Raw genomic sequence first — 22,684 nt, 5'->3', positions numbered from 1 at the left:
CATGAATTACCTCGAGGAAAATTATATATCGACATATGTTAAGCACTGATTCAGGAAATATTCTTGTGAAGCACGACTGGCGCTTTCTTCTCTCACTAAGTAGTGACAGCTATCGGGAAGCGGTCTCAAATTGGTCCCAATTTCTGAATTTCCGAAGGCTTGCTTATCACAATGCGGGCCTATGGAGTATCATATCAAATGTGAAACTAAATTCGTTATGGATTTGTTTAATGAATCTTCTGCAACCAGCCATGATTCCCATTTTCAAGTGCGTTTTTTTGTGTGTATTATGCCATTTCTATTGGTGTTGTCGATATGTGAGAGTCAGCTTCATTTCCTGGACTTTACTGCTACATATAAGAAACGTGATTTTTTAGTTGGTTACCGATTCTTTTGTGAACTTACAGTTTTCTAATGCTCCATTTGTGCAGAGTCTCACACACACTAAAAATCATACACAATTTGTTGTATACTTTAAACATCGAAAATATCTTACATTATATAGATGTTATTTATATTAACAATTTGGATCATAGTTTACTTATATCGACTTTACAATTGTGATTATTTCTGCGCGTTACTATTTTTATGTAAGTATATTATCGAAACATCTGAAGAAATTCACTGATCCACTTTCAAGTTTTTCACTTAATATTTTATCTTCATGTTTTTTGTAATGTGAGTATATCTCCAGTTCTGCTAGGAAGTCCATTTGATGTCCTTTATTTAGTCAGTGGAGTAATTTGACATTTTACACTATTTTTCCAAATGGCTGTCCTGTATTATGTATGTGTATTGGTATGGCTGATGTGTGTTTGTGGTGTGTGTAGGCTTTACGTGCGGTTCTAGGCGCTACAGTCTGGAACCGCGAGACCACTACGGACGCAGGTCAGAATCCTGCCTCGGTCATGGATGTGTTTGATGTCCTTAGGTTAGTTAGGTTTAAGTAGTTCTAAGCTCAGAGCCATTTGAACCATTTTGTAGGCTTTAATGCGTTCTGCGTACCTGGTGTTGAAATTTCGGTCTGTTTGTCCTAGGTAGTATATGGATCATTTCGGTCATGCGACCTTGTGTATTCCAGAGACTGAACATGGATCAACAAAAAATAATGCGTAATATAAAGTGTGATGATGATCCATGTTGTTGTCCGTCTCCTTCTGAAAAGTGGTGTCCCGAAATTTCAATAGTAAATCTCTCCGTGATGCACACGCCTTTCTTGTAACCTCTGCCAGTGGAGGTTGTTTCGCATTACCGTAACGCTATCTCGCCAGCTAAACGATCCCGAGACGAAACGCGCTGCTCTTCGTTGGTTTTTCTCTGTCTCCTCTATCAGTCCTGCCTGACAGGGATCTCCGATAGATGAGCAATATTCTATTTAGTTGACGCCGCTTCGGCGACTTGCGCGTCGATGAGGATGAGATGATGAAGACAACACAACATCCAGTCACTGAACGGAGAAAATTTCCGACCCAGCCGGGAATCGGACACGGACCCCTTAGCATGGCGACCACTCAGCTCGCGAGGGGAACACCAGAAGACTATGAAAGCCCCATACAGAAGTGGGTCGGATGCCAGCGGTGTCCAACCACTCTCACCCATGCCTGGCGTTCAAAGTGCCGCGTGTGCAATTTTACGGAGAGCACACTTGCTGTGTCCTTCCAGGTCGTTCATAAGATGAATGATTCTTGTACGTTGGGCAATATAATTGTATCATAATTGTCGAGGTCATGCTACCTCAAAATGCGTCAGTTGCAATCGTCCGTTCGTAATAATTAAAGCCTATTACACACTAGATTATTTTCTTTCCAGCTACATTTATTTACATTCGGAATGTTGACTTAATGTGCACAGCAGAGCGTCTACGGTAAAAGTATGATTTGTCTTCCCATTCAACTGACAGATTTTGCGTTCCCATGGCGTAATGTTATCTGATTACTGATAACTCCTGAAAACAAGCTACGTGGAAAAATAAGATTTTAGAGTCCTTTGCCTCGGTCAAACATTTTCGTAATTTTGAAACCAGCATTTATATTTCTTTTAGTCTGCTATTACATCTCTTGCGAATCTGCGGAAAGCACTCGCAGAAACAAAACACATCATCTCTTTGGGATCTTTTGATTCCTTCCATTTTTCGCTTTTCTATGGGTCCCACTCGGGTGCTTTTTAACACACGAGTCGTTCTGGAAAGTTTGACTGAAGACAAGCTGGTAGCACAGTATCGTTAGAACACGAGTATTTAACACAGATCGTCGATGGTGTGAGACATTATTTCTGCTGAAATGAAGAGGTTAGAGGATACCTGTCAACCATTAAATAAACGTCAGTTTTGACGACAAATAACTACAATACGCTCGAACACTCTCATAATATTCCATTTTCCTTTCTCATTCACTTGCCTTTCTCATTCACTTCATATCGCTTTGAAACGCTATGATAATTTACTTGGCCGATATCACTGGATCTAATGGTTTGTTACTGATGTCGCTTTCACTAGTTTTCACTAAGGACTATCAACAGAATAGCGACGAAATAATACACAGCAAACTAACAACAGCTCTCAATGACCACGAAAAAGACGTATCTTAAAACGCACCTTACTGCTGATTTACGTTTCGATTGACATATTAAGTCACGGTTAGGTTCGAAGTAAAATGTTTGCTCTTAAATTCAAAGATCTGTGTGAAGGACTTAAATAGTATTTACGTTTCTATCGTAGATGGCATACCCATTTAGCAATTTATATGCCCGTTAAATCAATTATTTCTTCCACAAAGCAGTCTGCAGATGATATTTTCACGCACATTGGTGGCCGCTGTAGCTGCCCGTCAAATTCTTCAAGCACCGGTGCTGGGCTAACTCAATGCAAGCGTACACAACTAATACCGCTTCGGTCTCATAACTGTAATCCATGATTGTCAGTTAAGGTTTATGCGAAAACTCTTAAAGGCATGAAAACATTATTTGTATGTCTTTGCTGTAACCGCCCAAAGTACGTTGAATTACATGAAAAAATTGTGAACTGCAGATTGAAACTTAGCTATCTGGATCGCTATCCTGGCAATGAACCAAACGAGCAAACAAGCCGCACGTTTTATGTTTACAACCGGTCAAATGGAAACTGCTCGAAAATTATTGGTGAAACTATATTTTTTTATTTGTTTAGCTTTTGCGTATGGCCCAAATATCGCCACTTGTTTCCTGCGTGAAAAGACGGCATTTTTTCCTAAAACGACCAACCTGTGACACCAGATTTAACTACGCGCGCCTTCTATTTTATGCATTTTGAGTTATCTTGACACGTGAAATACAAAAGTAAGGAGTTTCAGCAAGTTCAAGGACAAGAAATGAAAACTGTGGTTTGCCGAGGATATTCTGACGATGAGGGCAGAAAACAGATAAGAGTCTTGAAATAAGTTACAAAATGAACAACAACAAAAATAAAAGATGGTTAATGAAATGGGGTCGAATTAATTTATGCAATGCCGGGGGAATTACATTAGGAAATGAAGCAGTCAAAGTGTAAATGAGTTTCGCTATTTGAGCTGCAAAACAGCTGATGATGGTCGAAGTAGCAGTACATAAAACTGAGATGGCCAATAGCAATAATGAATGCTTATCTGAAAAAATAAATTAATTTCTGAAGGTATTTGGCTGGAAAGGACACTTTTACCGAAGACACTAAGAGAATAGAAGCTTTTGAATTATGGAGCTACAGAAGAATGTTTAAGATTAGATGGCTCATCTAACTAATGTGGAGGCATTGAAAAATCGAATCGGAGAGAAAATAAATTTCTGTCAAAAGAAGGGATGGATTGATGGAATACATCATGGGGCATCAAGATTTCGTCGGATACGGAAATAAATGTAAGGGATAAAAACATTAGAGGGAGACCAAGGTTTGAATACTTTTAGCAGGTTCAAATGGATGTAGATTGCAGCAGATATGCTCGGAAGATGGGGCGTGCACAGGACTTATTAGTCTGAAGAGCTACACTGGTTTGTCTTCTGACTGAATACCACCACCACCACCACCACCACCACCAACAACAACAACAACCACCTCCAGCAAAGAACAAAACGCTGTTGCTTTCTCCGCAGTGGGAGTATTAACCTGAACACAAAAACAGAAATTAGGAGGCGCGAAGCCGCGAACAAAGGAGGGCGGCAGCACTAGCCTTGCGATTTCGCGGCCGCGATAATCGATAGCGCGAAGGCCGCGAGACAGCCACAGCGCGTCCAAGACGGCTAGCGCTCAGCTCCGCCGCCGGCCGCCGCCTGCTCCGCTCCGGGCAATCGATTCGTCTGCTCGCCTGACGTATGCTCCTGTCCGTGCCCCACACGGAGCAGCCACCGACACGTCGACAGTCATTTCATAACCAGTTCTGTCTCCTCCCCTAGCTAACGATGACTTTCTTAGTGCTCGATATAGTCGCGGGCAGAAGCAAGACTTTCAAAGTATCGAGAATTAAACGGAAGTCCGAGGCGGAGAATGTTTACGAATACAGCCTAACTGCTAGGGGCTCCGTCCGTCTGACCACGCAGCAAGCTCCGGTCTCTGATGTATGTATAACTGCTATTTTGTCGAAAACTGACATGGTGAGACCACGGCCGTACATAAGAACTAACCTGTATATCTAGCTAGCGTGCCTGCGTCGATGTGTGAGTTTAATGTCTTTTTATGTTGCGTCTGTAAAGAAATTAGTTTATGTATACAAACCATAGGTAATTCGCTTCTGAAGTAAGTTTTTTTTTTAAATTCTTAGTATAATTCTCTGGGGGTTTTGTTAATACAAATATAGTATAAACAATACAGTATTTTAATAAATTTTTCAAAGCAAATTTATTTTTCATAACAGAAGTTAACAATCTGTTTTCATGTTGCATTCTGATTTGGGAACTGCGACAGTTTATGCCAATTGAAGCCGTTTGTCTGTCAGTGGCTTCCTTCTTATCCGCGACGCATTTCGAGAGCTTACACCCCCATTTTGGGTGGTTTAAATTTAGCCAATTATTTTGTCTTCATTTCGATGATGTTTCAGCAAAAGAATATTTAGGGACGTTATAAACACACATTTATACCACTGAATATCACGCAAACATCTTACTGCTAATATAAATAGTGAGAGATTCGATAACGGATTGTACCGCGTAATTAATTATACACTAACCATTGCGTTCAATGCAGGCAAGCGTTGTCAGAATTTTATGGCAATTGAGTAAGCCAGACGTAATCATCTGGGGAGATGATGGGGAAATAGAGAACAGATTATACCAATTGGCTCTCTTCTGGCACGCAGAGAACTCTCAGTAAACATACTTGGACACATCGGCATAATAGTAAATGCTATAATCGACTGTGGACGTGTGGTGTAGGACGAGGCGGTGATCGAAGATCAAGAACAGTGATACATTCCGACCAGAAGGGACCTCAATAATAAGGAGCAGATTAGTGTAGTCAGCTCTGATGAAATGTTACAACAGACCAAAATCAACAATAATCACCACAACTACCACCACTGATATTTAATTTGAAGAGGCTCTGAGTTCTGATGGACTATCTCCATGTGGACGTTGTTTGTCATGAGCAGAAAATCAGCCTGATACGGTTCACAGATGACACTGCAGTAGTCCTAAGTAAACAGAAATTATGGCTGTTAATGAAATGGAATGTCTTGTTAACTGATCATTATAATACGCATATGAAAGGACATTAAGGTAATAGGCTACGTAGATGATTAGATATTAAAACTAGGTCAAGGGCCACAAATTTCCTTTGGAGAAGCTGCAGCACCTAGACCTGTTAACGTGGCGACGACAATACAGCCTAAACTGCAGTGGGCAGTGATTGCCCAGTTCCTGCATTGACATTAATGCACCGCATTTTTCCTTCAACTATTCTTTATGGAACGTAATGAGAATTACACGATAGAATGGTGCTTTATCTGCACACCCTATTTTCTACCCGTTCTATGGCCTTCCTCCAGCACGAAACAACGGCGTTTATGCCTTGTCGGCACCAATCCTTGTCCTAGTGGCGGAACCAGTGCTTCACTGGGTGAACTTCCTTTGCTGATTGACAGATGCAACGCAAATTGCCGAGTCATAATGCGCCTGTCCTTGCGAATGACATCAGCTCGCTGCAACACGTCAGGTGGGTGACAGCCGTGGATGCTCTCCCCGACCGCTGCAAATCGTGGAGCTCCGCCGAACCGCCTTCTCATGACCTCACCCTCCGTGCCCAGCGACTAACTCTACTTTTGTCGACAGCAGATGTGCCATAGACTTTGCTGAAACGTTTGTAAATATTCCCCACAGTTTCTTTCTGTGCAGTGAGAAATTCAATGATGGCAGGTTCTTGTAACGTACATTTTTGAAACAGTCCCACAGCTACGCTATTTGTCGGAAGTGACAGAAACTTGGCGCATTCACTCAGAAGACTTAAAATAATACGTACGTAACGTTTCGCATTCGTAACATTGTTTTCCGCAGTTTGTTTTCGGCCATCAGTACTTACTTTGGTGCCCAAATGACAATGTCTTCACTGTCTCAAGTCCTAAGCTATTTCCTTAAGCATCACCTGATTCAGTTCTAATCTACTCCTTTACCCTATTTTTACTTTTGTTGATACTTATAAATTTCTTTCCAGACACTGTTCCGTTCAACCGACCTTCCATGTCTTCAAAATGAATGTTTCATTCTGCAACACAGGATGCGATGATATGAAATTCCTGGCAGATTAAAACTGTGTACCGGTCCGACACTCGAACTCGGGATCTTTGCCTTTCGCGAGCAAGTGCTCCACCAAATGGGCTACCGACTCACGACCCGTTCTCACGGCTTTACTTCCGACAGTACTTCGCCTCATATCTTCCAAACATCACAGAAGCTCTTCTGCGAAACTTGCAAGACCAGCACCCCTGCATGAAAGGACACTTGGTAGATATGGCTTAGGCACAGACTGTGGGTTTCCAGAATGAAATTTTCACTCTGCAGATGAGAACGCACCGATATGAAACTTCCTGGCGGATCACAACTGTATGCAGGATAGAAGTTTGGAAAGTAGGAGACGAGGTACTGGCGGAAGCAAATCTGTGAGAACGGGTCGTGAGCTCAGCTGGTACAGCACTTGCCCGGGAAAGGTAAAGGTCCGAGTTCGACTTTCGGTCCGGCACATATTTTTAATCCGACAGGAAGTTTCAGATCTTCCAATTATTTTGTCATGTGACAGAAATAATGTCATCGGCACATCTCTTAATTCCATCTCTCTTTGGTTTCCCTCAGTGCTTGTTTATTCTACAGAACGGACAACACGTGGCATAGGCTACAATCCAGTCGCATTCCCTTCTGAACTACTGCTTCTCTTGCATGTCCTCCGCCTCTCACAACAGCAGCCTTGTTTCTGTACAATTTGCAAAAAACCTGCTGCATTCCGACGATTGCCTGTACGATGGGTGTGAGAAAGGTACTCACCGGCGGCGATGAGCTCGGGCGCTACCAGATTGGAGAGGTCGGGCTCCTCGCCGTACCAGAAGATCCAGAGCTCCTTGGCGGCGTGCAGCGAAAGCGGCGGGTGCGTGGAGGGCGGGGCATGGGCATGCGGCGGCAGTCCCAGACCGTCGAAGTGCTGGTGGTGCGGCCCGCCCTGGGCCGCGTGGTGGCCGTGGTGCTGATGGGTCGCGCCGCCCCCGCCTCCGCCGCCGCCTCCGCCTCCGCCGCCGCCCTGGCCGCCGGCCGGCGCCACCACGCGCCGCCACACGCACAGGATGTCGTGAGACAGGCAGCGCGCGTAGCTCGCCAGCACCGGGTCCTCCAGCGGCTCCGCGCTGCTGAAGCCGCACTCGCCCCATGTCAGCTTACGCCATTTTATGCCGCATAGCTCCGTCTGCGGACGAACAGGTGCATCCGTCATGATAACGCTCATAGCTCAACTGTCTGCTGCTCGGTAAACAAGGACATATATCTGGATTAAAATATCAAAGGGATTGATATGACGTCGGTTCGCCGACACGTCCAAGCGCTGTAAGGTTCATGTAGCAGTAGCTGTGCGGTTTCGTGCCTAGTATTTTCATAGGTTCCCAGCTAGAGTGCAGTGTTTAGTTCCCTTTGCAGAATGTTAATCTTTATGAAATTCCTTAGCTGCTTAACAATCAGTGCCACACATTCCGCGAAAGAAACGTGCCGCACAGCGAAACAAAGCGTATAAGAATAAATCACAATTATGTAACAGACTGCAATTGTCTGTAGGTGCCTAGTAACCGGCAGCTTATGGACGTGATAATTCTGCTCAGGACTGAAGGTGTAACCGAATTCTAGACATGCTTCTTTGCTGCTAAGATAACTGTCCTTTAAACAACTGGCTATCACTAACTTTGTTATTTTGACCCAGGTATATAAACAGTATAATTATTTGAAGCCAACCAGGTGGTTATTCGGCGTTGCCCGGTTATATATTTTTATGTCATCCCATTTCCACCAGTGGCTTGAAACTACTACATGCGTTAAATAACTTACAGAACACGTCACCATATCACCACCCTGAACTACACAAGTGTTTTACCACCATCTATCTTTTGCTAAAGAGTAGGCCTGACATTTCTTCCAGCGTTACGGAGTTGTTCGCATGACAACCACTTCTTACCATCACCTCGTTAAATATCCCCGTGTAAAAGTATCGCGCCTCCCTCGGATGCATCATAACTTTTACTCTTTAGTTGCTTGGTTTTACATAACGTTTCCAACTTTAGTTTTCTCGATGGGTATCTATTACTATAGACTAGGCGCTCACTTGAGCGTAATATCTAAGCTGCCGTCTTGTTTTCAGTTGTCTTAAAATATATGAACAATGCAAATGCAGGTGTAATTTGTCTTCTAGTGGTTGGGGAACTAAATTACGCAAAGGGAGATGCGCCCATGTTTTTGTACAAATTTGCTTGAATAAAATGTCATTCTCAAATACTCTGATTTACACTATGTTAATTAACAACCCATTCAATGATGTTATGTTTATATTACTTGAAGGACACAGAGAGTTAGCCAATTGAGTACAGAAAGGCCAGCTTCTGAAGTTTATATGGGAACAGCGACCCGAAAACTGCAGATTCTGTATATTGAGGGAAATGGAAAGTGTTACATCATGAACACCTTGAGCGAACACTATCAAACGGTACTAAATTTCATTCTTATGCGAGCTTATCTTCGGTACAGATATAAGAGACTCCTAGAGATAGAACATTGGTGTGAGTGGCTGGAACTTTATAGGTGGAGATCGCAACATAAAATGCCCGGAGGACGTGCACGTGCAACATACCGACATCTTTCTAGCTTTGAGAAGGGACGTGGGAGCATCATACAGACTGATCGCACAGGCAGTTTGGCTGTAGTGCAATGAATGCAGAATGAGTGTTGACGAGGTGAACTCAGAGCAACAGGTGACAAAGAATGGAAGGCACGAGTAATTCCTGGACTTCAACACGATGAAGTCATAACGTTGTTCGATTGGTCTGCCGGGCAGACGGATGACAATAGCTGAAATCCGGACAGTGGTTATAGGCAGAGTATTAAGTGAGGCGTCTGTAACAGATTAATGGAAGCTGGACAGAGATATCGAGCTGCCATGAATTTTTCCGCTGACACCACACACCACTCCATAGACCACAGGCACTTTGTAGAACAAGACAACGACGAGTTTCACTTCAGTTTGAGACGCTCAGATCGACGTCAACACGCCAGTAGACAGCGTGGTACAATTCACGCGAAACATCATTCTCTAACTTGAAAATCATGTTGCGGGGGGCTACTGAATACGAAACAGGACTTATCTGGCAAGTGTGCAATGGACATTGAAGGGGCCAGTTTGTGGCAAGAGTGGTTAAGCCCTGTTGTCATACCCATCGGTACCAAACACCTTGAGGATTCGTGACCCGAAGAACATGTCTGGGATGCGATAGGAAGCCAACTTCTTCAACAGACACACCAACTGTTAAAGGTATGGCGAGAAATCCGAGTTGATGTTCGAAGGTTGTTTGCTCCAATGCCAGAATAAATACAACACTGTATCCGCACCAGTGTGGGTCACAGCTCGCACTGACGTTGGTGGTGGACGCCAGTTCCGAAAGTAATGAAGTCCAGTAATTTAATATGCGTTATCTGCTGAACATAGCAACCAAGTTTGACAAATATCGAGTGGTGCATTATGGTATAAGACTTTCCATTACCATTATGATCACTACAGTTCGTTTTCAAATATTTTTACATGTTCACACACACACACACACACACACACATTTACCCACACGCTACACGAACAGACGTGATGTTTCTCTTTTCTCTGTTTCTGCAAATGGCGAATATTCTTTGAATGTGTTTTACCGGTGTCGTTTGACATTGACACAACAACACAGGTCCCAAATAACACCCTCGGCAAAAAGTTTCGAACAGGTGTGTAACTACCCACAGAGGTCCCGCGTGGGCTTAAACTATCGTATGGCAGCGAAACATGGTAGTTATGCTGATGCAGGGAATCGATTTATGCTGGAACAAAATTAGTTCCAACTTTGGCCACAAGGTGCAAATCTGGCGCCGTGCAGCCAAGAAAGACTTGTAGAAATGTGTCCACGTGTAATGGATTAGAAACAGGACGTGGGCAGGAAAGGTCAAATAAACGAGAAAGGCACAATGCTGGTTTTATTATTAACTGCCACATCCATAATTTGTCCAATATGAGCACCGGAGACGTCGAAAAGATTCTGCATCCGTAAAACGACGTGATCAACTGTTTTCACAGCAGTTTCGGTGGAATCTAAGCAAATGTTCCTGTGTATTGGCTTTCACAGCAGGTACAGATTCAATGTGTCCATGGTAAACATGTTCTTTCAGATTTCCCCAGAGGCAAAAGTTACATGCATTCAGATCACGTTACCTTGCAAATCATGCCTCTGGAAAACCTCTGAAGATAATTCGTTTATGGGAGGCTGCATTAAGCAGATCTCTCACGAGAAGAGCGACATGAGCTATTGGCTCTTCTTGCATGAAAACAGTTGTTTCCACACAGTTCCGCTCTTCCAAAGCAGGAACCAAATGTTGTCTCGATAAAGTGCAGACGTCACGGTACACGTGACATGTCCTTAGGATTTGTTCTCTTCACAAAACGGGCCGAGAATAAAGGAGCTTGTGAACACACACTACACATTCTCATACGGCGAGCGCAATGGCTCATCGTGCACAACACACGGTTTAATAGTACCCCAACATCTGCAGTTCTGTGTATTCACTGCACCCAGTAGTGAAATATGTGCATCAGTCCCTAGAATATTGCCCAGCCACATGTCATCAACTTTGTCGCTGCGGATCATGATAGGTTTCAGTTGCTGCACCGCCTGGATCTTATTCGGGTACCAGTGTCTAATACAACACAAAACTTCCTATACTGTTGGCCACGCGATGGACTAACCCTACACGGGGGCACGTGGTGCATAGCCAGTTAAAGCAACTAACTTCCACCGTGATAGGACACCTTCCTCTTTCAGATGGCACACCAAGCTCATCCCTGTTTTCGAATTTCATTATCATCTTCTAAAATCATTTAATGTATCGGGGCTCTTCTCAGGCCTTTCAGTCGGCGATACAATCTAAATGCCGCATTGTAATTGCTGCCGTTCACATAAAAGAAACAACGCACGTTCTCTCTTCTAGATAGCGATACCGTTTACCCAAGTTGTGGCTTGTCAAATCACAGCGTCAAATAGTGTACAGTGTTAGATTTGCACCTGGTGGCCACAGCTGGAACTAATAGCTGTTCCAGCGTAAATCGGTTCCACATTAACGTATTAGCATATCTACTAAGTTTCGCTGTCATACGATAATTACAGCCCAGAATGCACCTTCGTGAGTTGCTGCACTTTAATTTTAACCGCCCGGTACCATCTTGCTGCTGTGTTTACGGGCGTGTGGACACCTCAGCCGTTACGCTTATCAGCCGTTGTGAGTAGTTAGTCACGGTGTGTGTGTGTGTGTGTGTGTGTGTGTGTGTGTGTGTGTGTGTGTGTGTGTGTGTGACGTTTTCAATAACCGCACGACCTGACTGGTGGGCAATATTGTGAATTAAAGAAAGTACAGCAGGTGGGTAGGCGGACTTTTTTAACCATGCATTTGACGAACTTTAGTGGAGACAGTTACTGAGTTTCCTTGTTCCGCAAAATAATATTCATGTTCGTGGTGAAAGTATGCTCGAGTGCTGTTTTATCTAGGTATACTCCAAACTAACGTTTGCGTAAAAGCGATGTCTCGACCGTACCGTCGTACAAGGCTAGTCTAGCAAAGTAGTTTCGTTACGTTGGAGTTACACGGAGGAGTGGAAACCATTGAGCTACTAACGTCGAGAAAAAAAAAAAGACCCACTACCACTTGGAGACGAAAAACTAATTTTAAGTAAATATTTCACTGTCTTACTTCAACAATGCGAGTAAATATAGCATCAGCAACACAAGACTGCTGTTATAGTGATTATTTCCGTAACCGAGATAGAAGATAAAGTCGAGTACTCTACACTATCACGAGAATGACAAGCGTTTTCCGTTCCTGCCTTTCGTTCTGTTCAAGGACAAAAGAAGTTTGAATTCTTGTATAAGGTTTGGTCCTTTAAAAGTCACAGCCCGATTCCCTACTCCTCGTATTATAAATGATCTACGTGTCGACGATGCAGCTAATTCTCGATAACACGTACTAATTTCATATAGTATGGAAATTCATTTAGCTCTTGTATCTCACCTTTCGCATTATCTTTAAAAATGACTAGTTTTCGTACCCTTCTCTCGCATCGAGGACCTGGTACTCGTTTCAGGTTGTTAAAGTGCCTCTTGCTAACGCGAATTTTGCAAGTTTTGTCTGTCTAAAACTTTTTAAGTTAAAGCCTTGCCATTGTTCTGCAGACTGGTCACATAGAGTTATCTACATCAATAAATAGTATATGTGAAGGAATCATCGAGAACAATTACGTTGTTACAAGGAAATGGGGCAGACAAGACTATCATTTCTGGATCATCTCATTACGACGGGTCAGCAATGCCTTAAGAACTTATTTATAGTTGGTCGTGTTAATGCGAATCAGATTTTCATGTTTAACTATCTTATTCACCGTAAGAGTATTATCAAAAGCTTCTTGGGACATGGAAAATAGCACTAGTCGTGCATAATGTCTCAAAATAACCGATTTAATCCCGGTAAAAAGTTACTTTATCGAAGCTAGCAAACGGTAAGCAATTAGAAAATGAGATAAACATGGGATAGCTCATACCTACATTTGACGCCTGCCAGAAATTGCTACAGATAGCGGTCTGCCAACGACCAATGAAACACCGTAATATCTGCGGTGCAGCGCCCCGCGACATCTGGCGAGCCATCTACGAAGCTTACAAGGTCGAGACCAGCTGGTACGGCGGGGAAACGCCTGCGTCGGCGAGCCGCTTCCGCTACTCGCCCGTCTGCCTACCGCCAACTTCCAGCGCCCAACTGCTGCCGAATCAAAGTTAACACGTAACATTCCGCAGAGAGAACTACATAACTGACAGTTATTGCAGTCGCCGTTGAAACGCTAGTCAGTTTTATTTCGTATGACTTCTTTACATTTGGGAATATTCATTTATGTCGCCCACGAATTTTCCTTACGTTTTGGTGATTATGGTATTTAGTCTCAATTGTACGCTGTATCCACCCGTGCTGTTATCACATCTGCCACTTAATTACTGCGGAATCAAAAACTAGATGATAAATTAATTCCTCGACTTTTTATTTTTTCGTTGTCAACCTGTTCTGCATTTCAAAAAATAATATTATAATTAAAAAGCCTTTACCGTTTTTGGGATTCGTAGATGACATGCCACAACGCTCGTAACATTCTTAGATATGGTTAGACAATATAAAACAGCTGTTACGAAAATCCATATTTTTAGATGATACAAATACGTCGACATATCCAATATGAGAGCGTTTTCTAACAGGTTACCTTCAAGTTTGGAATAACTAGCTCCTACGTATTAAACAATAGAGTAAGAGCTGAGTTCTCTCTACAATTACTGGAAAATATGTTAGGTTGATGCATACGTTCGTAGCGTTTTTGTTTGAATGCTAATATTCCGGTTACTATACGTTTATTTGTCGAGTATCATTTTTATTTGTAGTTCACTGTTGCCATTTCAGTTTACATATTGCCATTTTGTCATTTGGACTTGGTGGGTGGAGCTGTGGACGCTAGAAAATGGAGTGCCAAGGGAGCAATCTGAGCATTTCCGGCATATTTTTTTGTTTTAGTTCAACAGAAGGGTGACACCAGCGGAAGCAGCCAGAAACATTTGCGCCGTGTATGAGGACACACCGTTGGACAGAGTATAGCAAGAAAATGGTTTTCTCGTCTTGAAGAGGGTCTTTTTGACGTAAATCACTCTCCACGCTCAGAAAGACCCACGGGGTTTGATGAAGATCGTTTAAAGGCAATAATCCACAAGGATCCACGCTAGTGTACTCGAGAACTGGCAAATTTGATTAACTGTGATCATTCCAACATTGTGCGAAATTACATGCAATGTGAAAGGTTGAAAAATCGGGTGTATGGGTACCACATGCTCCAAGCCAAAATCACAAAAAGCGGGTTGCGATACGTGCATCTCACCTTGCTCGTCATCAACTGGCTGGTGAACAACACCGACCTTTCCTATCCTATCCTGTACCGTTATCGGTCACGAGAAATGTCTTTATGCTAACGCAAGGAGAAGAATGGAATGGTTCAGTCTACACAAAGCAGCAACTCCCCGTATGAAGACCTGTGGGCATATACAAAAACTATTGTTATGCATCTGGTTGGTTGGTTGGTTAGGAGTATAAAGGGATCAAATTAGAGGGTCATCAGTCCCTTTTCCCTGACGCAAGCAAGGCTCAAGGTACAAAAACACTCAACACCACACCTAAAAAGAAAACGAATGGCACGAACAAAAAACGGGGAAAACATATACCACAAGAAAAAGCAGAAGAAGGTATTAAAATCATAGAGCATATGGTCTGGGCTGGCTGATCACAATAAAAAAAAAAAGAGGATGAGCAAGACACTCTGCAACACAATAAAATGTCTACCCCAAAAAGACAAGGCGAGATGATGAAATGTAGGGAAAAGACGACCACCAAGACAAACAAATGCAAAGAAAGTGCGACCAAAGTTAAAATGGAAAGAGGGTGGCGATCTCAGAGAGAAGGCTAAATGCCCACGCTTAGATGATGCGATAAAAACCCCTCTCACGAATAAAGCGGAAACTTAAAACTGCTGTTGAGAAATTGTCGCCCAACACCGAAGGTAAGGTGCTGGGAAGGTTAAAAGTCCGGCACAGAGGGGCTAAAAGTGGGCAGTCCAGGAAGATGTGGACGACAGTCGTATGTGAGCCACAGTGACACCACAGCCTGTGGTGATACCGAGGTGGGTCCTCGCGACGGAGGAGATAGCTATGTGTTAGCCACGTATGGCCAAAGCGGAGCCGGTTGAGAACAAGTGTCCCAGCGAGAGGCCCGCATGGAGGTCTTCCACACATTCGTAGTCTCCTTAATAGCACGCAGTTTGTTGTGCGTACTGAGATTATGCCATTCCGTCTCCCAAAAGCTGAAAAACCTTGCGGCGTAATAATGATCGTAGGTCAGTTACGGGGATGCCGATCTGCAGAAGCGGTTCCCGTGTAGCCTGTTTGGCCAGCCGTTATCGATCTGGCGGAATGGCCGACGGTGTGTGTGTACTACGAATTGCCGCCGCCCCCGACCCCCCACCCCACGATGTAGCCTTCACTGCTGACATTTATTGCCAACAAGAACAACGACCAGGACGACCGCGTGTAGTGATTATACTCCACCATTGCGCACACATTCATTCCGCTAGATTGGCAAAAACCTCTATACAGGAGTTGGGTTTGGAAGCCATTCGCCACCCACCTCATTCACCTGATCTTGTGCCCTCAGATTTTTACCTTTTCCGCTCTCTTTCGACCAGTCTTCAATGAACTTCCTTTCCAGATGAGAATGCGCTCCGAACATGGCTCGACCAATTCTTTGCCCCAAAACAACATGAGTTCTACAGTCGCAGAATCGGAAAGTTACCCCAGGGTTTGTAGACAATTGCAAACAGTGATGCATATTACTGTTGACTGAAGTCTCTTATGTGTATCTTTTGTGTTTATTAAACTTATGGAAAAATGCTACGAATTTATGTACCAACCCAACAGATCCATTTAGAACATTCTAGTTACGATATATATTTCACAAACAGGAAGACGCAACGAAAAATGTGCATTTTAAACATGTTGTGGAACAGACTATTGGAAACTGGACACTGTTCACTGCACTCCTTTTGAAAATTAAAGACGACATTGCAGCAGTGATCACAAGGACAATATTTTGATTATTAGTTCTATAATACCTTCACGGTGTGGGCGACAGTAGGAAATGACAGCTGCTTTGTGAAGAAAGTAAAATAAGTCTTTCGTAACAGCTATTTCGTCACGGGATGCAGACGGCCTTGCCGCAGTGGTAACACTGGTTCCCGTCACATCACCGAAGTTAAGCGTTGTCGGGCTGAGTTAACACTTGGATGGGTGGTCAGCCGGTCTTCCGAGTGCTGTTGGCAAGCGGGGTGCAATCAGCCCTTTAGAGGCAAACTGAGGAGCTACTTGATCGAGGTAAACTGGCATACGGCCGGGAGGGCGGTGTGCTGACATGTCCCTCCGTACCCGCATCGAGTGACATCTGTGTTGAGGATGACACGGCGGCCGGTCGGTATCGTCGTGCCTTCAAGGCCCGTCCATGCGGAGTTTAGTACTTTAGTTCGTCATGGGCTGTCCATGACTAGTTTATAGGGTAGAAATTTTCAACGTAACATGCCGTTTTCACAGGCAATATTTTATTATTATTATTTTTTAGTCCAATGCGTTTCAGACCTACATAATGATTTTCAAACACTATACAGCCGTTTATGAGAGTTACATCTGCTTCTTGTTATCATCTAAACAGTAAACGAACAATAGAATTGTTGTTTCGCGACTACTGCGTCTCAGACGAGATTGACGGATCAAGCGTCTCAGACGAGATTGACGGATCAATCAAGTATCATTAATTATCACATTCATTTTGCCACAAAATGTGATATCCACTCTTACACTTTAAATTAGTTAACATTTGTATGACTACACTGTGGTCTACCGGTAAAGTGCATTCATATCAGCGTCAACCGTGGGGCTGCGGGATCGAATCTCAGTCTGACCAAGAAAATTTTCAGTCTGCGTTTAATAAATCTAACCTTGACTTCTCAACGATGTGAGTTGTTTCCAGAAAGACATGTCACTCGGGTTCCTCATCAAATTTTACGTCTTCTTTACCCAGTTGGATAACTGGGGTGGCGCCAAACTAACAGACTTACATTCGGAAATTGGCCACACGCAACTATTATTATTATTATTATTATTATTGTTTTATTATTTGGCTCAAATTTCAACTTAATTTGGTATTCATGTGTAAATCAATGTAGTAAATGTATTTATTTTCGCTTATATACGTGATGAAATTACTAAGACGCGGTATTACCCTCATGCGAATGACGAACATTCTGTGGTTCAATGAAGGTAACCACTAACAATACTTTACTAGTTCGTTAATCTTGTAAAATTAACACCTGCATCATGTATTTCAGCGCCGCCATACTAGAGTGTAGTTCTTTAAACTCCAAACACATTGTATTAGAGCAGATATTAAAAAAAAACTGTGATTGAAGACAGAATATTGTTATTAAAAAAAGTCTGTTAATATAGTACGCTACGGTAGATTTAAGGCGGCTTTCCTGCTGAATTCAGTGCAGCACCAAGGAATTGCTACAGTTAATTTTTCAAAACTTTATTTCTCGAGCCCGTGACCCACGAGTCGGCGTTGGGGCTAGAGCGGTGCTCCCACGGCCAGTGTAGATCTGGCAGTGGCGCGCGCGCACCCGCCCAAGGTCAAGCGACACTGGTTCTGGCCGCCATGCCGCGGCGGCGAGAAAGGCGACCAACACGCAAACAATATGCCGAGCCGAGCGGCTAGCTCCCGCACCTGCACGCCGGCGCACGCTCCGCGGGCACAACGGCGCGCAGCTTGAGCCACGCAGTTTCGCTCAATCAAGATTAGCCCACCAATACAATATATGACGAATCTGAGCGCGACAGTGATTTCAGAGGCGTGTACAACGCTCAACTGTATTATGTTACGAACAGAACAGTAACCTACTACAGGGCAATATCCTGTCTCTTACCAGCCGTCAGTTATATCGTAATCACATGCCCTGTCTCCCCCTCCCCCTCCCTCGTACCTGCGGCAGAAAACCTAAGTGTATTAGTAGTTCCCGATATGCAAATGAGCAGACCATATTCTAAGGCTAAGGCAATCGTCCCTTAAAACGTCAAACTGGAAATTCTCCTGTCCCCGAGTGTCACGATCCCTGCTAGATAGCCGAAAATCTACTCGTAGATCCTCAACGTAAGATACGATGGTTGGAACTAATTGTGGCAACTATTTATTTACAGCTCGTACAAAATAGATACGTAATGAGATTCTCACTCTGCAGCGGAGTGTGCGCTGGTATGAAACTTCCTGGCAGATTAAAACTGTGTGCCCGACCGAGACTCGAACACGGGACCTTGCCCTTCGCGGGCAAGTGCTCTACCATCTGAGCTACCGAAGCACGACTCACGCCCGGTACTCACAGCTTTACTTCGGCCAGTATGTGAGTACCGGGCGTGAGTTGTGCTTCGGTAGCTCAGATGGTAGAGCACTTGTCCGCGAAAGGCAAAGGTCCCGAGTTCGAGTCTCGGTCGGGCACACAGTTTTAATCTGCCAGGAAGTTTCAAAATAGATACGTGTTTCAAAGTTTTACTGGCCGTCAAAGTAGTCACCAACATGGTGTATAACCCATGCCAGCGACGTGGAAGTCGTAGGATACTCTTAGCAGTTCGAGAGGCAGTTGACAGTTCGCCGTCTATTGCCCGACGAATTTGTAGCAGTTTTGAAGCGGATGCCGTGAAGCGTCTCCTTCAGTTTAGAAATCGAGTTGAACTTACGACGGCTTCAGTCATGGCAGTGCAGTAGGTGTTATAGCACTTTGCAGCCCCATTAGTCAGACAAATCAGTAACAGCTTGCACTGTACATGCTTGAGCAATGTCCTGCAAAATGATGGTCAGGTCCTGCAGAAAGTGTCATCACTTCTGTCTCTAAGCTCGTCGTAGGTTGTGTTCCAAAAATGAACAGCATAGAGACAGAAGTGACGACACTTTCTGCAGGACCTGACCATCATTTTGCAGGACAATGCTCAAGGTTTTATTGATTTGTTTGACTGATGGGGCTGCTAAGTGCTATACCACCTACTGCACTCACCTGACTTACGCTCTCTTGAGTTCAACTCAATTTCTAAACTGAAGGAAACATTCACGGCATTCGCTTCAGAACTGCTACGAATTCGTCGGGCAATAGACCGCGCCGCTCGAACTGTCAACAAAACTGGTACTGCTACGAGTATCTTACGACTTCCACATCGCTGGCAACGGGTTATACACAATGCTGGTGACTACTTTGAAACACGTATCTATTTTGTATGAGCTGTAAATAAATAGTTACTACTATTAAAGTTCCAACCCTCGTATTTTCAAGTAACGGACATATCGGAGTACAGAGCGACAGCAACAGTTTAATTCGATTGACTTGGAAGAAGCAATCTGCTGTAATTTACTCATTAGGCGATTTTTTATGTTTACAATGTTAATTCTTGTGTCTGTTAATGAAGGATCCCATGAAACTTACTACCAGTGCAACGCAATGTTAATTATTAACATCTTCAGCATAATGTAGTACGTACATTAGTTGAAAGAAAAGTAATGACGTTTATATATGTTGCTGTTTATGGAGAGACGATAGGTAATTCAGGACGATGAGAGCGATGTATCGGAAACTCACCTTAAGTACATCAAATATTTATGTAATTTGTGAACATGCTAAATAACAAAGTAGTTGGTGACATCTCTAAAATCGTTTTACACACTGACAACAGTACTTGTCCCATAATAATTTCCTGTGAGGCACCTGAAGTTACTTTCGATTTAGTTGACCATTTGATGACAAAATAATCGAAATATTAAGAAATGTGAAGGTATTCGATAGGGGCAGAACCTTGGTTATCGGTTTAGACTGTCGTTAAGCGTCCAATGCTTTTAAGAAATTTAGGAAGACAGACTTTATCTGTTAATTTGCCTCTATTTTCTGAAAGTTATTGGGAGGTATAGATTTCTGGAAAAGACCTGAGTTACATACAAGACTTTTTTCTTTAATATGAGCAGATACATCGAAAGAGCTCAATGGAAGCAATAATGTTTCGAGATTACAATATGACAAGATCCTGCAAGAGACTGACGTTAGGGGCATGCCTGGTACGTAATTCCGAACGCAAGTTCATTTCCATATATAAAACTGCTGTGGTTTGCGGTTTTTTCAATTACGCAGGATTATTGTGAGAGATATGAAAATAGTTAATTCCGCAGAGTATTCAATACAAACCATGAAGATTTCCCCAAACCCTTACGCCCTGTCCCCTTCAAGCAATTTATATATTTTTTTGCAATGCCTAGGAGTGATTTTTAATATCACTTATTTAGGGATTTGCGCAGAGATCAGAACGTTGCTACGGTAATGGGATCCTCAGCCGGGAACGCAGTCTGAAGATGACATTTGATATTTACTTTATGCTTCAAGTTACACCGTCGACATGCTAGACGGCAAGCTGTTGTAGATTTCAGGGATTGGCTCTTCACAGCACTTGTCTGCTTTGGCACAGGACTTCAATATGGCTGACATAAACCACGCACCAAATCAAAAATACATAAATACCTGTCATAACAAAAATTGTCGTTTTTATGGTATCACATCCATCGTCTTTCATAGCTCATAACCAGACTTTTCTTATAGAGAAAGATCCACGGTAAGCTCAATGTCATCAGAAGCTGCATTCCAAAAAAATAATACAGAAGCAAAGTAAATATTAGCAGTGTTTTGTTCATCTATGTTTGCACACGTATATGACATATGCCACGTGCCATGGCACGCGTCATGTATAGATAGTTTCAAGTGAACCCTAAGAAGTGCGTGGGAATTTGTGGGGCGCTTTCGGACGCATCAAAATAGTTTGAGTAGCATGAAGTTTGGTATCTAGCCTCATAATGTAGCTTTTATCATGCCCTCAGCAAGTTATATTGTAATATGGGCGAATTTAAGAACCAGAGGTGCAGTATAATACTTAATATTTCCGTCCTGTGTATTGATTACGTTGTCCTGTGCAAAATTCCGTGCCATAATTTACGTCAAAACGTGTGCAAAGCGATCTCTCCCCGTTTGACTCCTTTTTCACATATGAAGGTTAATAAACTGTCGAATGAAAGGGCAATTCCGGACATAGTCTTCTGCGCGCGCTTTGGAAGGAGGCCGGCTGGGTCTGTGGCGCTCGCTGTACCGTTGCGCGCAACCAGGTGCAACATCCAGGCATCCTATGTTCCCGCTCTACAACTCTGCCTGCCCACCTGGTCTAACTCACAATGCACGTGTGTGCTTTGTGATTGCAGAGTAGCTAGAGCAGCAAATTTCATAAGTCGACGTCTTACATGAAAAGAGTCTTTAATTTAGGATATAACGATACGTTTTACAGTGTAACTATCGCTAAGATGATATCGCACACTCCATTTTCCCACTCAGGCATTATCCGTGTTGGAAGGCAATAACCATCACTTAATTGAGTATAAAGAAAGAGAGTGACACACACTGCGGTGAAAATTACTGATAATTAGCGTGAATGGTACAGGAAGGAAAGGACAGGATATGGAAGGGGATAAGGAGAATATTGTTGCTGCCTTACGGCCTGTAGTGATCGATTTGTCTCGGATCTCAAGCTCGACAGCGGTACAACTGGGGTGAATCGGCGTTCAAGCAGGTTCATGTCAAGACTACAAATCTAGAGACTTGGGAGTTCAACTCTCCGCGTGCTCTATGACATTTTTGGGAACTTTTTGTTTTCCCCTCAGAAAATAATTTGTTACTGTGAAGAATGCGCCTTGGTTCGTCAAAATGAAGATCACGCTGTTAACTGGCTGAATCAATTCAAAGGCACAGGAAGGTGAGGATGTACCACCAACACTGCAGTTTTGTTCTGGCTGAGGCCGGTTTTAGCTTAAAACCGAAAAACAATCTGGATATGCTGAACATCAGACGAGAATCAAAGACCTACAACCTGAAGGAATCGTGTGATTTTTCAAATGGAGTTCACAGGCTCGAACGAAGAAACTCGTGGTCGGATCACGTGAGACCATACACATTAATCCATACACCATTCTTTAAAAAGGAATCCCCGACGTGTCCTCAAACAAGCATTATGTTCACACTTGTAACGGCTCGGGCGGTTAATATGCTAAAGCCTCTACCAACAATACGCCCACACATGATACTTCTGTCGTTACATATTGTAGCTGTCCGACTTGGTACGTCCATATGAATTAACAAAAATAATTCATTAACTCTCCGCTGGCATCTGCTAATAACTTGCCAACTGACGTTAGCTAGGTAACTGCAAAAATGAATGTTAAGAATAAGCAAGGACGC

General features: G+C 43.3%; 1 protein-coding gene across 4 annotated transcripts in view; it reads right to left on the bottom strand.

Moving 5' to 3' along the window:
- The window catches only part of LOC126336805 (mediator of RNA polymerase II transcription subunit 13), a 202,188-nt gene that overhangs the window by 118,377 nt on the left and 61,127 nt on the right, over positions 1-22,684 (bottom strand). For all 4 annotated transcript variants that reach the window (XM_050000847.1, XM_050000856.1, XM_050000866.1 and 1 more), the window contains exon 2: positions 7,471-7,882. In XM_050000847.1, the coding sequence (XP_049856804.1) occupies positions 7,471-7,882 (412 nt within the window). The remainder of the gene's footprint in view (positions 1-7,470; positions 7,883-22,684) is intronic.

Source organism: Schistocerca gregaria, chromosome 1, assembly GCF_023897955.1.
Source record: "Schistocerca gregaria isolate iqSchGreg1 chromosome 1, iqSchGreg1.2, whole genome shotgun sequence".
NCBI classification, from domain to species: domain Eukaryota; kingdom Metazoa; phylum Arthropoda; class Insecta; order Orthoptera; family Acrididae; genus Schistocerca; species Schistocerca gregaria.
This window is presented reverse-complemented; position numbering and strand designations above follow the sequence as displayed.